Consider the following 19,422-nt stretch of genomic DNA (forward strand, 5'->3'; position numbering starts at 1 on the left):
TTAAAATGGAAAAAAAATTTCAGAATTTCTGATTTTTTCACAAATAAAGGTAAGTCTTATCAAATAAATGTTACTGCTATCATGAAGTGCAATATGTCATGAAAAAACAATGTCAGAATCAGTGGGATGCGTTGAAGCGTTCCAGAGTTTTTACCACATAAAGTGAGTGGTCAGGATGGTGAAAACAGGCTTGGGGTGAAGGGGTTAAAGTTTGGGGAGAAAAAAAGTGCAAAGCGCTGCTTCACCATCTCTTCTGGAAGGTCGCCTCCACTTCCCTGAATGTTTCAGGAAAGCAGTCAAATGTACTGTGATCTTTGGTCAGACTTTAGCCATTGTTCTGCCCGAACTACAAATGGCCACAAGGGCTTCCCAACCCCGAGTATCCAACGCTCCCTCCCACAGGCTGCGTCAGATAACAGGCAATCAGTCGGCAGCCATTTTGTTGTAGCCAGGCGCACAATAGTACGTGGTAGAGGACGCCGGCTGCACCGCACAGACCGCGGACACAGAGACGTGGTCTGGCACTGTAACAGCCTTTCCTCTTGTGCTCGTCTGTTACTCTCCTCTCTCCGCACTATAGATATTACTGAGCAGCGAGCGCCGAGTGTCCTTGAGACTTCCCCAGTGCGGAGGAGCAGCGGACGGAGACATGAGCGCTAACTACGGGCTGCGAGGTGAGAGGCGGTCACTGCATTACCGCTGTGTGTGACTTCTGCACTCACAACATTATGTAACTGCACGGACGCCGGGTGTCTGCCCTGCTCTACCGAGTCCCGACAGGCACTGCGCTAGCCAGGGCTTACTGAGACTGTAGTCCTGATTTGCAGAGGTTTTTAATAAGCACGCACATCTGTGCAGTACCTATAGTGTATGTACATAGTATAAAGTGCTGTCATGTTATATTAGGTGGTGGGCTGATATCTGGGACCCCCACAAATCCTACTGACAAGGGCAGTGGAGCAGGGTAAGACCAGGATGGGGCAGGGCTGCGCCCCCTACTGATCCAACAGGTCACTTTATGCCATCGCCTTACACAATGGCATCACCCTTTATAGGGTTATTAGCAGCGATCTCCTGCAGTCTGGCGGGTCGGACCCCCAACTTCTGAGAACCGCTCTCCGGGCCAGATCTACTGACCTCCATTCACTGTATATGTGACTGCCGCGGAGAGGTCTGAGTACTGCGCTATTTCCAGCAGTCCCATAGAGAATGAATGGAGCATTGTGCAGCCCCTGTCCTTGAACTAGAAGGTCGGACCCCCATGATTAATCTGTAAGTTCTCCTCTATTCTTTTGTAAGATTTGATAACTTTTAATGTTGGAATACCCCTTTAATCTCCGTAAAAGGATTATACCTCATTAAATACCTACCAGGATGGTGAGCCGACTGCAAACCATGTCCTACGAGGAACGGGTAAAGGATCTGGGAATGTTTAACTTGAAAATAATGCTAAGAGGAGACTCAATAGCGGTCTACAAATATCTGAGGGTCTGTCACAGTGTAGAGGGATCCTCCTTATTCTCATTTACACAAGGAAACACGAAGCAATGGAATGAAATTAAAAGACAGAAGATACAGATTAGATATTAGAATAAACCTTTTGACAGTGAGGGTGATCAATGAGTGGGACAAGCTGTCGCAGGAGGTGGTGAGTTCTCCAATGGAGGTCTCCAAACAGAGGCTGGACAGACATCTGTCTGAGATGGTTTAGCGAATCCTGCATTGAGCCGGGGGTTGGACACTATGACCCTGGAGGTCTCTTCCAGCTCTAACATTCTAGGATTCTAAATCTAGATCTGCTAATGGAGACGACAGGTTTTGTTCTTTTTCCTAGAGTCCCGATAGTCACAAGGTTTTGATCTCGGTGGTGTTTGCACCTTCCCGTATTCTGTGTATGTCCCATCGTCACCAGTCATATGTCGGTTTTACACAAGCGTAATTCACAATGTGAGTGCAGGCTTAGCTGTACAGACCGGCCGCAGGTCTACGCACCTGGACTCTGCAGTCTACTAGAGGTGGCTCAGGGGACCCCCGCCTGTCCTGTACATGGCTGCCTGTACTCGGACCGTGACACAAGGCCAGGCGCTCATCTGATCTTGTAATTGCATTTCTGCAGAATCCTCTTGTGTGAGATCTATTGATCCAGTGTTGGCCCAGGACTGAGCGGAAGCCTTGGAGGGGTTTTGGATCCTCTGAGATGAATAATGCACTGTAGATTGCTCTCTGCTGAGTTGCATTATGGTTTACAAGTCGCTGTGTGCACAGCCGGTCTGTGTGCTGCTGGAGCAGATCCTGTTCAGCTGTATTGCCCTTTTGGGAGTCTCGCTGAGGCCCCGCTGTCTGCTTTGCCATGTGCATGTAGTAGATACGTTGTTTCACCGCACACTCAGTTTTCCTGCAAATAATCTTTTTAATGATTGTTCAACATAAGTGCAAGTGGCGGACAAAGTGAAGGAATATACAAAGAAGCGACTCTTAACGTTGCGACCTGCTCCGGGGCCTTGATTACAAAGTCGCTGTGTATAAGGAAAAGAGGTAAAATGCCACGTGGAGATCCCGGTAGGGACAGGTCACAGGAGGTGCGGGAGTGACACTTACCAAGGAACTTGCTATATACCTGTCCCTGCTGGGATCTCCATGTGGCATTTGGACCTCTTTTCCTTATGCAGAGTGACTTTGTAATCAAGGCCTCGGAGCAGGTCGAAACGTTAGAATCGCTTCTTTGTATATGCCTTCACTTTGTCCGCCACTTGCACTTATGTTGAACAATCATTAAAGATTATTTACCCAGGGATTCAAGCTTGAGGAGGCTAATTTGCATATTCCAGGTGCCTTCTGGGAAAAGCGAAGAGTCTCCCTAAGCTAGAAGATCGTTGGGTACAGCCGGGACCAGCTGCTTGGAAAGCATCACCAAACCGCGCGCCTTACGGCGCGCAAATTTTTGCCTGTAGGACATTATTGCAAGAGAGCTTGGCTGAGTAGATTACACAAGAAGGAAAACACACAGCAAGTCAGCAGGATCTAGGAGCAACATGGCAGATATGACAACCTACATGGTGAGCTGCAGCATGTGCTACATGTTCACAGATCGACCAGAAGAAGAATCAAATTTCACCTGTCAGAAGTGTAGACTAGTGGCCCTTTTAGAAGAAAAGGTGCGGGGTCTGGAAGAAAGAATAGCAACTTTGAAACTCATCAAAGAGAATGAAGACTTTCTAGACAGAACAGAAGCATCTCTACTGGTCACAGAAGGTGAAAAAAGTGTCAGAGAACCTCCAAAAGCAGATGAGTGGAAGCATGTGACCAAAAGAAGCAAGAAGACCATGGAGAAATCACCAACCACACAACTGAAGAACCGATATCAAATCTTTGTAGAGGATGAAGATGGCACACCTAAGGATGAAGCAATACCAGCAAGCAAAAAAGAAAAGGGCACACAGCAACAAGTGACAGCAAAAAGTACAGCCAAGAAGCAACGAAGAGTGGTGGTGGTGGGAGACTCACTACTGAGAGGCACAGAAGCAGCCATCTGCAGACCGGACATAACTGCAAGAGAAGTATGCTGCCTTCCAGGTGCGATGATCAAGGATATGACCAATAGGATACCAAAGCTCTTCAGCTCCAAGGACGTCCACCCATTTCTTCTGATACATGTTGGCACCAATGACACGGCAAGGAAGGACCTACCGACAATCTGCAAAGACTTTGAAAAGTTGGGGAAGAAAGTAAAGGAACTGGATGCAAAGGTAGTTTTTTCTTCTATCCTTCCAGTAGACGGGCATGGCACCAGGAGATGGAACAGGATCCTTGATGCAAACAACTGGCTAAGACGATGGTGCAGACAACAAGGATTCGGATTCCTGGACCACGGTGTGAATTACTGGTACGATAGACTCCTCGCCAGAGACGGACTACACCTCAACAAACCCGGGAAACACACATTCGCCAGAAGACTCGCTACACTCATCAGGAGGGCGTTAAACTAGAAGAAGAGGGGACGGGAAGAAAAACATTAGACTTGAACAAAGAAGACCCAGGAAAACATACTCAGATGGGAGGTAAGAACATTTCTAAAACAATCCACAGCAAGGAGATTGGAACAAAACAAAATCCTCTAAACTGCATGCTCGCAAACGCCAGAAGCCTGACAAACAAGATGGAAGAACTAGAAGCAGAAATATCTACAGGTAACTTTGACATAGTGGGAATAACCGAGACATGGTTAGATGAAAGCTATGACTGGGCAGTTAACTTACAGGGTTACAGTCTGTTTAGAAAGGATCGTAAAAATCGGAGAGGAGGAGGGGTTTGTCTCTATGTAAAGTCTTGTCTAAAGTCCACTTTAAGGGAGGATATTAGCGAAGGAAATGAGGATGTCGAGTCCATATGGGTCGAAATTCATGGAGGGAAAAATGGTAACAAAATTCTCATTGGGGTCTGTTACAAACCCCCCAAATATAACAGAAACCATGGAAAGTCTACTTCTAAAGCAGATAGATGAAGCTGCAACCCATAATGAGGTCCTGGTTATGGGGGACTTTAACTACCCGGATATTAACTGGGAAACAGAAACCTGTGAAACCCATAAAGGCAACAGGTTTCTGCTAATAACCAAGAAAAATTATCTTTCACAATTGGTGCAGAATCCAACCAGAGGAGCAGCACTTTTAGACCTAATACTATCTAATAGACCTGACAGAATAACAAATCTGCAGGTGGTCGGGCATCTAGGAAATAGCGACCCCAATATTGTACAGTTTCACCTGTCTTTCACTAGGGGGACTTGTCAGGGAGTCACAAAAACACTGAACTTTAGGAAGGCAAAGTTTGACCAGCTTAGAGATGCCCTTAATCTGGTAGACTGGGACAATATCCTCAGAAATAAGAATACAGATAATAAATGGGAAATGTTTAAGAACATCCTAAATAGGCAGTGTAAGCGGTTTATACCTTGTGGGAATAAAAGGACTAGAAATAGGAAAAACCCAATGTGGCTAAACAAAGAAGTAAGACAGGCAATTAACAGTAAAAAGAAAGCATTTGCACTACTAAAGCAGGATGGCACCATTGAAGCTCTAAAAAACTATAGGGAGAAAAATACTTTATCTAAAAAACTAATTAAAGCTGCCAAAAAGGAAACAGAGAAGCACATTGCTAAGGAGAGTAAAACTAATCCCAAACTGTTCTTCAACTATATCAATAGTAAAAGAATAAAAACTGAAAATGTAGGCCCCTTAAATAATAGTGAGGAAAGAATGGTTGTAGATGACGAGGAAAAAGCTAACATATTAAACACCTTCTTCTCCACAGTATTCACGGTGGAAAATGAAATGCTAGGTGAAATCCCAAGAAACAATGAAAACCCTATATTAAGGGTCACCAATCTAACCCAAGAAGAGGTGCGAAACCGGCTAAATAAGATTAAAATAGATAAATCTCCGGGTCCGGATGGCATACACCCACGAGTACTAAGAGAACTAAGTAATGTAATAGATAAACCATTATTTCTTATTTTTAGGGACTCTATAGCGACAGGGTCAGTTCCGCAGGACTGGCGCATAGCAAATGTGGTGCCAATATTCAAAAAGGGCTCTAAAAGTGAACCTGGAAATTATAGGCCAGTAAGTCTAACCTCTATTGTTGGTAAAATATTTGAAGGGTTTCTGAGGGATGTTATTCTGGATTATCTCAATGAGAATAACTGTTTAACTCCATATCAGCATGGGTTTATGAGAAATCGCTCCTGTCAAACCAATCTAATCAGTTTTTATCAAGAGGTAAGCTATAGGCTGGACCACGGTGAGTCGTGCCGCACAAGAGGTTGGTACACAAAATGAGAATGCTTGGTCTGGGGGAAAATGTGTGTAAATGGGTAAGTAACTGGCTTAGTGATAGAAAGCAGAGGGTGGTTATAAATGGTATAGTCTCTAACTGGGTCGCTGTGACCAGTGGGGTACCGCAGGGGTCAGTATTGGGACCTGTTCTCTTCAACATATTCATTAATGATCTGGTAGAAGGTTTACACAGTAAAATATCGATATTTGCAGATGATACAAAACTATGTAAAGCAGTTAATACAAGAGAAGATAGTATTCTGCTACAGATGGATCTGGATAAGTTGGAAACTTGGGCTGAAAGGTGGCAGATGAGGTTTAACAATGATAAATGTAAGGTTATACACATGGGAAGAAGGAATCAATATCACCATTACACACTGAACGGGAAACCACTGGGTAAATCTGACAGGGAGAAGGACTTGGGGATCCTAGTTAATGATAAACTTACCTGGAGCAGCCAGTGCCAGGCAGCAGCTGCCAAGGCAAACAGGATCATGGGGTGCATTAAAAGAGGTCTGGATACATATGATGAGAGCATTATACTGCCTCTGTACAAATCCCTAGTTAGACCGCACATGGAGTACTGTGTCCAGTTTTGGGCACCGGTGCTCAGGAAGGATATAATGGAACTAGAGAGAGTACAAAGGAGGGCAACAAATTTAATAAAGGGGATGGGAGAACTACAATACCCAGATAGATTAGCGAAATTAGGATTATTTAGTCTAGAAAAAAGACGACTGAGGGGCGATCTAATAACCATGTATAAGTATATAAGGGGACGATACAAATATCTCGCTGAGGATCTGTTTATACCAAGGAAGGTGACGGGCACAAGGGGGCATTCTTTGCGTCTGGAGGAGAGAAGGTTTTTCCACCAACATAGAAGAGGATTCTTTACTGTTAGGGCAGTGAGAATCTGGAATTGCTTGCCTGAGGAGGTGGTGATGGCGAACTCAGTCGAGGGGTTCAAGAGAGGCCTGGATGTCTTCCTGGAGCAGAACAATATTGTATCATACAATTATTAGGTTCTGTAGAAGGACGTAGATCTGGGGATTTATTATGATGGAATATAGGCTGAACTGGATGGACAAATGTCTTTTTTCGGCCTTACTAACTATGTTACTATATTTGCAGGAAAACTCTCGATTGTGCGGTGAAATAATTTACTATATGATCTAGGAGTTTGTCACTCCCTTCCACCGGCACCTGTTCCTCCAGCTGTGTGCACGCCACCGTCTTCTACACCGCCATGTGCATGGGCCCAAAGGCCTCACTCAGACCGTGTTTCAAGGACGTGTTCTAGAAAACGTACAATAACAAATTGTACTGTGGTACCATGTTAGCCAGAAATAATTATTATTATATCTGGTTCTCTTCGTTCGGCTACTTACCTACATAAGTCTGAATTTGGTTGTATGTTATGTGAAGTGCCATAGCTTGCTTTATATGGACTCCATAGGATAAGTTGAGCTTTCCCATTCTGCAGGGTGGGAATGATGGGTGATGGCCATTTTTGGAGCTGTAGTTTTGGTCATATTACTTATCTCCCTGTTTTTCTTAAGACTCCACTACCAGCACCTATTTTAGGATGAAAGGGTTTTTTTTTTTTTTAATTTAAATTAAAAATGTAATCCAATCACCTTCTTCTGGTCATCATAATCCAATTTACTGCAGGAAGGCTGGTTCCATTTAGGCTATGTGCCTGCGTTCTGGATTTTTAGTGTTTTTTTTTTTTGCATTTTTGCGGCGGTTTTCCGCCGCAAAAACGCTTATATTAAGTATCCCATCATTTTAATGCATTCCGCAATTTTTGTGCCCATGCTGCGTTTTTTTCTGCAAAAAAAAAAAAACGCATCGTGGAAAAAAACGCAGCATGTTCATTAATTTTGGCAATTTTGCTGCTATATTATTGCATTGGGAACCTCCGGAAAAAAACGCAAGCGGATTTTCTGCGCAGGGAGTCCGGTTTTGCTCATGAAAATTCTGCAGGCATTCTGCAACGTGGGCACATAGCCTTAGGTATCAGATTTCGTGATATTTCCTGGGTTTACATCAACTGTGCAGAAACGCATTCATTGTTGTAAGAGCGGGGTGTGACGTTACATTACCTTCACTAATGGCTTCTGCTCTTTCTTCTGGGTCGGGTGGGATTAGTAGCACGCTTGACTTTATTTGGGCTCTTGATGCCCAGCGTGCGTGCATGTCCCTACAAGTTATTGAAAGATTAACCCCTTCCAGCCGAGGCCAAGTTTTGTTCTTGTGCTTTTGGTTTTACCTTCACTTTCTTCTATATGCCACAACTCTTCTTTTTTTTTCCTCATTTTCCTATCAACGTAGCCATAGGGGGGGGTGGCTTGTTTTCTGCAGGAAAAGTTGTATTTTTGAAGGGCACTATTAATTTTACCATGCAAGGTACTGTAAACATAAAAAAAAACAACCCAGAGTGCAACAAAATAATGAATATAGGGGAGGTAGTTGTTCAGCCTTTGATTTTATTTGGATAGATTTTTAGCAGTATTGTGTTGTAAAAATGACCTGACAACTTGTCAGAACAATCGGTTATCGCAGGGAGGGTGGGGGGAGGGCGTGATAACTGAGAACCACAATTTTGTCTTTATCTTCATCTTTTTTATTGTATGGCTAGATATTAAACAGAATGATATTTCTCCATAAAGCCCAGTTCCAGGCTGGGCTTTACAGGACGACAAAGATGGCAGCTATGGGGGGCTTTCAGTAATCTGTACCCTACGATTGTATCACGAGGAAAACTGATGGGAGCCGGAGCAATCAAACAGCATGCGTATGACTTAATTGCCGCTGTCAGTGAGTAGGCTGCAGCAATCGGAGCCAGCTCTGATTGCTGCAGATGCCAGCTATGTAACAACCAGCTTCTGTCTGGTATTGTGTGGGCTCAGTGGTATTCTCCCCCATGCTGTTGGCTCTAAGCATGTGCTACGTGGAGAGCGGTGCGCTGTGCCGCCGACGTGCTGTGTATGGGAGACAATTAGCTCAGACAACTGAAATTAGAGAGAGGGGGAAACAGGTGGAAAATGTAGGATCCAAGACATGTAAAGGCCTGGGATTAGTGTTACTCCTCATGTACACACGACTGCTTTTTGTGCCAGTATGTACTCCTGGGCAAGAGGGCACCAGGTCCATTACTCATATCGGTCAAGTGATTAACGTCTCTGGATATTTGGTGGTGGGCTAACATCATCCTATGGTCATTTTCTAAACTCTAGAGTAAAGCAGAAATAATGAGCGATTATAACACAGATGCTAATCTGACTCGTGCATTGCCGTTCCAGCGTTATTCCAGGCAGAACTCCTCGCATTGTCTTCCTCAGGACGGTTTCTCTTTATGGCTACATACACAATATTTGACTTTTGTTTGTTTCCTCGTTGACAGAATGGGCTTGTGCTGCCACTTTGGCCGTCGGTGCTGGCGCTGTAGGGTACCTGGCTTACAGATCCTTCTCCTGCAAAGACAAGTGCTGCAGATCCATGGTGAACCAGGACATACAGAAAGACAATCCTAAGGTTGTTCACGCCTTTGACATGGAGGACCTGGGAGATAAAGCAGTGTATTGCCGCTGCTGGAGGTCAAAGAAGGTAATGAACCCTAAAAATAAAGAACTGCCCACCGTCATTCCCTATGTAATAAATATAGATTTTATTCATAAGCTGTCTAGTGAAGTCTTCAGTATTCTATGTATTCACCATGCAAAGGATTCTGTAGGAATCTGCTGTGTTTAGTGATTGACTAAAAGTGTTTTATATACTGTGGTGAAAATAAGTATTTGATACATCGCCGATTTTGCAAGTTTTCCCACCTGCAAAGAATGGAGAGGTCTGTAATTTTTATCGTATGTACACTTCAAATGTGAGAGAGAGTCTTTAAAAAAAAAATCACATTGTATGATTTTTAAATAATCGCATTTTGTGAACAAATTAAGTACTTGTTCACTTACCAACCAGCAAGAATTCTGTGTCTCACAAACTTGTTAGTGGTTTTTTTTTTTTTTTTTTATTTTAAGAAGCCCTTTAAACTCTGCCCTCATTACTTCTGTAAAAGCCACCTGTCCGCACACTCAATCACTCTCCAACCTTTCCACCACGGCCATGACCAAAGAGCTGGCTAAGGACACCAGAGACAAAATTGTAGACATGCACAAAGCCTCTGTGATTGAAAACAAAGGTTTCTGTACCAAAATTTTAAGTTCTGGCTTTAAATTTGATCAAATACTTACTTTTGTGCAATAAAATACAAATTATGTAAGAATCATACAATGCCCCATCAGTGTTTGCCAAAACCAGTAGTTTCTCCAAAACACACATTTGTATGCTCCACTTCTGGTTTTGGCCTGAAAACACTGGTGAAAAGTTACTGTCATCTGAATGAGCCTTAAAGGGTTGTCTAGTTGGAATAAGTTGTTGGATAAGCGACATAGCGAATCAGAAGAACTATACTACATTTCTAATTGGAGGATTTTGCTAATGTTTTACTATATCTATGACATATTGGGATAGGATCTTGGAGATGGGAATACCCCTTTTAAAGGATCGCTTTAGGTTTGGTAATGAAACTCACATGTAACTTATTGTAAAGGACATTTTTTTATTTGTTTTTTCCCTTTCATTACCGTAATTAATCTTTTATCTTTTAGTTCCCACTTTGTGATGGAGCGCACATAAAACACAACGAAGAAACCGGCGACAACGTTGGACCTTTAATCATTAAGAAAAAAGAATCCTAAACAATGACGGGGCGACATTAATAATAAACCACAGTATCAATCATTGCTCTATGGCAGAGAAATCTCTCCTTCCAGAAAACTCCACCGCCCGTACCTGTCATCTGCCTTACATGTTAGATCCCGCGGTGATGGAAGATCCCGTCTCATCTGCTGGGGGAAATACTCGATTAGATCTGTACTTGTATGAAATCACTGTATAAGCTGTGTTTATTACTCAGGTGGACTCCCGCTTTTCTTTTATGTTGTGAACTGGTGACATTGGAATGTAGAACCGATACACGGACATTAAATTATGTACAAAAATCTGATCTGAGTAATGTTTACTGTTGTAGCATATGGACCGACCAAAGACAAAAGTGAAGGCAACGCTGGGTCGTGCGCCTATTTGTATATACCAATAGTAATACTGCACCAACTCCACTAGGGGGCAGAGGTAACCACAAAGTGCAGCAGGAAAATATACAGATAATTCAATTACACAATTATAAAGGAGAAAATTACCTATTAAATAACATTGTGTTACATGTATTCTATTTATATTTAATTTTGTACCTTTTTTTTTCCAGATCATTATTATTAAAGGGAACCTTTTACCAGGTGTGACCGAGTAAGAGATATGGCCATCACTTTTCAGGGCTGATATACAGCATTCTATAATGCTATATATCCGACCTGCAAGAGAAGAAAAATACCATTTATTATTCTCACCTGCGGGGCTGTCCGATGGACGTGGCCGGTCTTGGTCCAGCGCCTCCCTTCTTCTTTCTATGCTGCCCTCCTGCTTGCTTTGTGTGGGTGACACGTCTCCTCGGCATCGCGCTCCTGCGCAGGCGCACTTCTCTGCCCTGTTGAAAGTACTGCACTGCACAGGGTCTTGGAAAGGTCAAGAGCCCCAGCGCATAAACACTGCAGTACTTTGCTCTGCCCTCGACAGGACAGAAGTGCGCCTGCGCTGGAGCGCTGCGCCGAGGAGACTTTGTGGATAATGCAGGAGAGCCGCGATCATAAGAGGATGGGAGGTGCTGGACCAAGACCAGCGACACCCACCGGACCGCCCCACAGGTGAGTATAATAACACTTATATTTCTTGTCTAACAGGACGTATCGCTTACCGGCCAAACCTGGTGACAGGTTCCCTTTAAGGAACAAAATTAGTAATCTTGCAATTTTCACCCTGACCAGTGGGGCTTTATTAGATTCTTACCTTCTGTCCTTTCAGGAAGTGTTTCCAGCAATCTTATAATTAGAGGCAGGATCACAATGTTAGGTAATGGCTCTATACAGATTACACAGGATCCACCAGTGACAGTAGGCGAGGTCACAGCTGACCCTGTGGGTGATCACCCAATAGGTGATTTTCTGATGATGGCTTCCCTTTGAGTGAAGATGGAGTTAATCTTAATCCAGTAGCCCAACAATTCACAGGGAAATCGAAAAGAATCCTCAAGTGATGGGTGAGTCAGTCCCAGCCGTATAAATCTGCGCGAGATTGGAACACAGTGCACGGACTGGCCAATGTGATCGTGACCGCTGCTCGGTTCGAGGGAGCCGCCGGCCAGTCCGTGTTCTGATCTCGCTCCGATTTATCTGGCCACCGGAATGCGCCTTGGTTGTGTTTCACCTTTTTTAAGCCATGATAAAAGGTTGTGTGGATGGTAAATGGCTCTCCACCATTACGGTTTATTAGAGGGGAAATACATTTTTCAAAGAAATGTCAGTTATTGGTTTAATATCAAGTTACAGAGATTTGTTGTATCCCGGATACAGAAGGGTAACGGTTATATGCGGTTGTGCCTTGGGGTACGCCTGCAGGGAGACACATGGTGAGTGTGACACAACGATAGACCTCTCATTACACAGTGCCGCCATGGTAACCGATTGCTGACGATCCGGGTTGTCTTATCAATACATCCTAGGTTTATTGGCCAAGTGTCTGCGGAGTCCGAATATGCTGTAGAGCAGTGTTCCCCAACTCCAGTCCTCAAAAGCCACCAACAGGTCATGTTTTCAGGATTTTCTTAGTATTGCACAGGTGATAATTGCATCACCTGGACAGGCAAGCATTCACTGACCTGTGCAATACTAAGGAAATCCTGAAAACATGACCTGTTGGTGGCTCTTGAGGACCGGAGTTGGGGAACACTACTGTAGAGAATGAAGCCTCGCATGACCTATCACTTATCTGTACTTCAGTGACTTGTCATTCCGTTTCCTGTATATCTTTCCCAGGGCTAGAAATGTGCAGGGACCCCTAAGACAGACATGTGGTCTAGTACTACAGTACGGTAGGACTTGTAGAGACCACTGCTATAGACAGGTCTCACTGTGACCCCCCGAGGTCGGCTGTTCCACACATTAATAGTTCTCTGGTAAAGAAGTCTGGCCTCCTCTGGAGATTGAACCTCTTTTTCTTCAGCTGATGGGAGTGCCCCCTTGTCTTTCGAGGGTTTTTTTTTTTTTTTACATGAAACTGCTTTTGACCATAGTTTTTGTATGGGCCATTTATGTATTTGTAAAACTTAATCATGAACCCTGCCCCTTCAAAAGACTCTTCTGAAGACTACAATAATTTTATATTTTCTCATCACTAAGGTCCTTTATCAGTTTTGTTGCTCTTTGTACCGTTGTGAGTTTCCTTTGCACCTGAAAACCTTAACTCCTGCTGTAATAAACTGATTAGATTATAACCCACTTGGTGCAGAATCTACTAAACAGTTTTAGGTCTCTATGATGGGGTTTCTTGGTAACTCATCCTAAAGCTACACAAATAGCTGAATCGGATACTTCTTTTGCTGCTAATACATGACCGTCATATAGTAGGTAATGAAATCGATCTCTCATTTAAATTATTTAAAAAATAAGTCTAAAACAAATTTGGTATTGCTGAATTTGTAAGGCCAAATTAATAAAATGTTGCATAATTTATCTTGCAAATTCAACACACAAAAAAAATTAAACAATTGCTGTATTTTGAGGAGCTCGCCAACATTAAAAATTAAATCTAAAATATCAAACGGTAATATGTATATCCTAATACTACCAATAAAAACTACAGCTCGCCTCTGCAAGCAGTCACAGCTACCTTGATGAAAAAGTTTTAGCTTGTTTTCTAAAAGTAGTAAAACATGTATTTGGCAACAATGTAATCGTATACACCTGCAGAATGAAGTAAAAGGGGTTGTCTGCAACTTTTTTTTTTTTTTAATCTTGATGGCCTATCCCTTCATTTCTATCCAAACGTTTGGCTAGAAAAAAAACATGCCCAGTAGGAAATATTAAATGTAGCAATTGTATATTTTGCTAATTTCATAATAATATTCCCTTTCAAACAGGTTCCATTATAGACAGAGTATTCCAGCTTATCTCCTGTAAACACACTGGTGTGTGTGTACATATATAATGTATCCATGCAAATTTTATGTTGGTAAAACCATTAGACCCCCCTTATGTAAGGTTCCATTAATATTTTAGTTCTATTCATTCAGGGAATGGCTCCCCAGGGTTAATCAAACATCCAAGACTGACATGAGGGTAATGCCGATACCCTGCAATTTGCTGGTTTAGAAAGGGTTAACGCTCCAGTGCAGGGATCGCCTAACAAACGATGAATCCCAGGGTTTTTCAGGACCTCATGGATCTTCTCCGGGAAGGTGACTCTACCACAGGTAGGCCAAAATTTGTCCCACCAAAATAAATCCACTGTCTGCCCATCCTTCTCTATTATACCAGCTTTTCTTTGAAATGGTGAAACAGGATATTGAAGCGTTACCCTCAAGGACGTGCCCGATGCTCAATTTAACATTTCAGGAGCAACGGGCCTTATCTGGTTTACGATCTAACAATAAAATCTTAATCTGGGAGGCAGATAAGGGGGGTAATGTTGTCTTGTGGCCTCATGATATGTACCTCGAGGAAGCCCTTAGGGTACCGTCACACTATACCATTTCGATCGCTACGACGGTACGATTCGTGACGTTCCAGCGATATCGTTACGATATCGCTGTGTCTGACACGCAGCAGCGATCAGGGATCCTGCTGAGAATCGTACGTCGTAGCAGATCGTTTAGAACTTTCATCGCTGGATCTCCCGCTGTCATCGCTAGATCGGTGTGTGTGACACCGATCTAGCGATGCGATCCAGCGATGCGTTCGCTTGTAACCAGGGTAAACATCGGGTAACTAAGCGCAGGACCGCGCTTAGTAACCCGATGTTTACCCAGGTTACAAGCGTAAAACTAAAAAAAAACAAACAGCACATACTTACATTCTGGTGTCCGTCAGGTCCCTTGCCGCCTGCTTCCCACACTGTGACTGCCGGCCGTAAAGTGAAAGCAGAGCACAGCGGCTGTGCTTTCACTTTCACTTTACGGCCGGCAGTCAGTGAGTGCGGGAAGCAGACGGCAAGGGACCTGACGGACACCAGAATGTAAGTATGTGCTGTTTGTTTTTTTTTAGTTTTACGCTTGTAACCAGGGTAAACATCGGGTTACTAAGCGCGGTCCTGCGCTTAGTTACCCGATGTTTACCCTGGTTACCCAGGGACCTCGGCATCGTTGGTCGCTGGAGAGCTGTCTGTGTGACAGCTCCCCAGCGACCACACTACGATTTACCTATGATCACGGCCAGGTCATATCGCTGGTCGTGATCGTAGGTAAATCGTATAGTGTGACGGTACCCTTAGACAACTTGACAACCAGCGTTTTTATCGGAGACTCCCTTCTAATCCCACGGGTGTCTTCGCTACCAAAATGAGAGCCCTCATAGATAGGGCCTTTGAGCTGGGAGTCATTAGTGCTAGTGAACGGGATTTTATTTGGGTAGAGGAACCAATTACATCGACGTTCTATATGCTACCCAAAGTCCACAAGGACCTGAACAAACCCCGGGTCGACCGATTGTGTCGAGTATTGGCAGTCTTTGCGAAAAGGCAAGCATGTACATTGATTTTTTTTCTACAGCCATTTGTGCTCAAACTGCCCTATTATATTTGGGACTCCTCACACTTCATCAGTATTTACAAAGAGATCGCTTTGTCCCCGGGTGAAATTATGGTTACTTGTGATGTAGAAACCCTTTATTCAAACATTAACCATGATGACGGTTTGCAGGCGGTCATGTTCTTTCTTGATCAACAATCCAACTCGGACAGAATGCATGACTCCTTTATTATTGATTTACTTAATTTTGTTTTGAGACAATTTTTTTCTTATTTGACAGCACTTTTTTTCTTCAGACATCAGGCGTGGCCATGGGGGCACATTGCACCCCGGCTTTTGCAAATCTGTTTTTAGGGTGGTGGGAGTCCACGGTCATCTGTTTCCAGCCTATTTATCAACAAGGTACGGCATTGGTCGCGGTTCATAGACAACATTTTCTTTATTTGGTCAGGCTCTCCAGAGGAATGTCTGGAATTTCTGGATTTTCTCAATCATAATCCCTTTAATATTTTTTTGACTCACCAGTTTTCTTCTGTTTGCAGTTTATTTTCTGGACCTTGAGGTCAAATGCCAGGATTGCATTTTGTCTACCTGTCTTTATCGGAAACCTACAGCGGTTAACAGTTTGCTGGAATATCGCAGCTTTCACCCTGGACATACAAGAGACAGAATTCCGAGGGGCCAGTTCCTCAGAGCAAGATGGTACTGTAAAAACGATGAAGACTTTCGGAGGGAAGCCCATGACCTCGCAGAAGGACTCAGGAAGGGAAATTATCCCAAGAAATGCATCTCTCGGGCATACCAGGGAGCTAGGTCACAGTCACAAGATTCACAATTTTGCACGCTTCATCATGGGATATCACACCCAATGGACCCAGGTAAGGAACATCCTGAATAACCATTGGAGAATCTTGACCATGGACATGCAAACGGCCCAAGTAGTCAGTCCACGACCTCCGGTGACTGCCAGAAGGGCCCCTAATTTTAGGGACATGCTCATGAGAAGCCATTACAACAGGCCCACAGTTAGACTTAATCGTGGGATTGTCCTGAGAGGCTCGTTCCCATGTGGGAATTGTACTGTATGCTCATACATGCATCCCACTCGTGATTTGTTTACTAACCCCACAGGTCAGGTCACATAGATTAAAATCCTACAACAACGGTAAAACTTCTAATGTTATCTACGCCATCATTTGTCCTTGCCCTCATGTTTATGTAGGCCAGACTTCACAAGAGCTACGCTGGAGGATCCAAGGACATTTTTCTACGATTAATACAGCGGCAGCTGATAGGCAGAAAGGTAAGACTCTGACCACGGTGGCAGCCCATTACTTGACCTATCATGCTGGGAGCTATACCAATACGAGGGTGGTTGGACTGGAACATCTAAGAGCTTCAGGCAGGGGCGGATCACTACAGAGAAAATTGTTACAGGTAGAATCCTGTTGGATTTACCTGCTTCATTCCATGGCACCCCATGGGATTAACGAAGATCTTCTTTTTACAGGCTTCCTGGGATGATGAATTTTTTCATTTGGATATACAACAGGAGCTTGTCTAGTGGTATGGATATATATATATCGTGTTGATAAATAATACGTAGGGCTATACGTTTAGATGTCGTGTCTCGTGTTGGTGCGTGAAGAGTTTTACAGATCTCCCTTCCGGCTTTGGAGATGATGACAAGAGGAGTGCCCTGGATACAAGCAGTGGAATGAATGTCTGCCTTTTCTCCATCTGCATACGCATTTCCACATTACCTTCTTGAATGGAAAGTGGATAAAGACTATATCGCCACATGGGAGGGGGCATTGTATATGGACTTCAATTTTGTTTGGTTTGCATTGGACTATGTGCGTTGTTATACTATTGATTTATATGCTCATATAGTATTTATTTGATTCTCATGTATAATTGTTGGATTTTTATTTCTGTTTAATCATTATATTTCCTTTTCAGATTATGGGGGTTTTTTTTTTACCTTTTCATATGGTCTATATGGATGCGTTATAAAAAACCTTTAATTAGTGTATGTTTTCTTTATTTCCATCTTTGCCCCGTATAGGCATAAACAAAACATCTCTCATTCTTGTAGCTCGTTTTCCCTTTGGTGTACTGACAGTTATGTACACATGACTGACACATTACCTGCTCCCGGTAGCTGCGCATGCGCCATAGCAGCCCTCCTTCTTTGGTCTTCTACCTTGGTCTCCCTGCGATCCATCGGTCCCTTTGACCGGCGCATGCGCAGTTCATTCTTTAGAGCCTAGTACTATGTTTCCTTCCAATAGTCACTTCCGGCGCCTCCGCTTCTGATCCTGATTTGCCACACACTGGATCGGATTGATTTTCATCAGACCAGGTACTTATAAGCTTTATCGGTTCCTTTTGAGTCCACTTCCACTGATGAAGCTGTCTTAGGAACAGCGACACGCGTTGGGCTCTCCCTCTGGTGTTACCTACTCCCTGGTTGCTCAGCTCTTACATCTCCCAGGAATCCTTGAGCACTACTTGGCTGCTGCAGCATGGTCCCTTATCACTTTATTACAGGTGATGCATGTCATGCACAGACATGTTGTGACTGTCAATCAGCAGCGAGATGTGCAGCCGTAGTCCTCACACTACCTGCATTCCCCAGCTACCAGCTTTTACGCCTCCCATGTGATGGATTTTACAGGATGATGAGTACCGCTTTTTCGTCTTCTGTTGGATAATAGACTTTTGGATGGAGCTGAGCACCATGGTATCTCCTAGACCCCACACTGTGCTTGCGATGATGTATAACCGAGATCTCAGTGTGGATAGTGCCGCATTGCTCTTTTTTGGTTACTAGGTCATCAACATCTAATCAGTTGGGATGCAACTTCCATCACCCATTGATCAGCTGTTCAGGAGCAGAAGTACACAGCGCCATCACCTTCTTAGTGGCCACATGAGGTACTGCACACCCACCCCCATTGATGTAAATATGGGATATGTGCAGTAGCCGGCTGTGGTCACTATACAATTAATGGGCCTACATATCCTGTGCTGTCAGCATCAGGAGCAGCTGATCGGCGGGGGCTGCCGGGTGTCTCACTCCCACTGATCAAATATTGATGATCTATTCTAAGGATAGGCCATCAATATAGAAATGCCAGAAAACCATTTCGATTTGAATTTTATTTTCCATTCCAACCCTTATTTTTTTTAAAATTGATTTTCAATACATGATCTGGTAAATTATTGCTTTGCAGATATGTGCATATTTTGAATGTCATGTTCTCATTTCTGATGGGACAGGGTTTAGTGGCGCATGCTGAGATTAATTTTTTTATACCCTCAGACACAGTGTGAATAGTGCCATTGTCTATTGGAAGGTCTATCTGCAATCTGCTGCGCACGTGCAACAACAAACACTTGTGTGAACAGGCCCTTTGTCTTAAGGTACCGTCACACATAACGATATTGTTAACGATATCGTTGCTATTTGTGACGTAGCAACGATATCGTTAATGAAATCGTTATGTGTGACAGCGACCAACGATCAGGCCCCTGCTGGGAGATCGTTGGTCGCTGAATAAAGTCCAGAACTTTATTTCGTCGCTGGACTCCTGCTGACATCGCTGGATCGGCGTGTGTGACACCGATCCAGCGATGTCTTCACTGGTAACCAGGGTAAACATCGGGTAACTAAGCGCAGGGCCGCGCTTAGTAACCCGATGTTTACCCTGGTTACCATGCTAAAAGTAAAAAAAAACAAACACTAGATACTTACCTACCGCTGTCTGTCCTCCAGCGCTGTGCTCTGCACTCCTCCGGTACTGGCTGTGAGCCGGAAAGCAGAGCGGTGACGTCACCGCTCTGCTTTCCGGCTCCCAGACAGTACAGGAGGAGTGCAGAGAAGCA

At 43.8% G+C, this 19,422-nt stretch overlaps 1 protein-coding gene across 1 annotated transcript; it reads left to right on the forward strand.

Annotated features, from left to right (window-relative positions):
- The first annotated feature begins 441 nt into the window (after positions 1-441).
- CISD1 (CDGSH iron sulfur domain 1) lies at positions 442-10,902 on the forward strand. Its single transcript, XM_069753546.1, has 3 exons — positions 442-674; positions 9,247-9,449; positions 10,505-10,902. The coding sequence occupies exons 1-3, from the start codon at positions 650-652 to the stop codon at positions 10,592-10,594; spliced, it is 318 nt and encodes a 105-aa protein (XP_069609647.1). The 5' UTR covers positions 442-649; the 3' UTR covers positions 10,595-10,902.
- Positions 10,903-19,422: the final 8,520 nt, after the last annotated feature.

Source organism: Ranitomeya imitator, chromosome 2, assembly GCF_032444005.1.
Source record: "Ranitomeya imitator isolate aRanImi1 chromosome 2, aRanImi1.pri, whole genome shotgun sequence".
NCBI classification, from domain to species: Eukaryota; Metazoa; Chordata; class Amphibia; order Anura; family Dendrobatidae; genus Ranitomeya; species Ranitomeya imitator.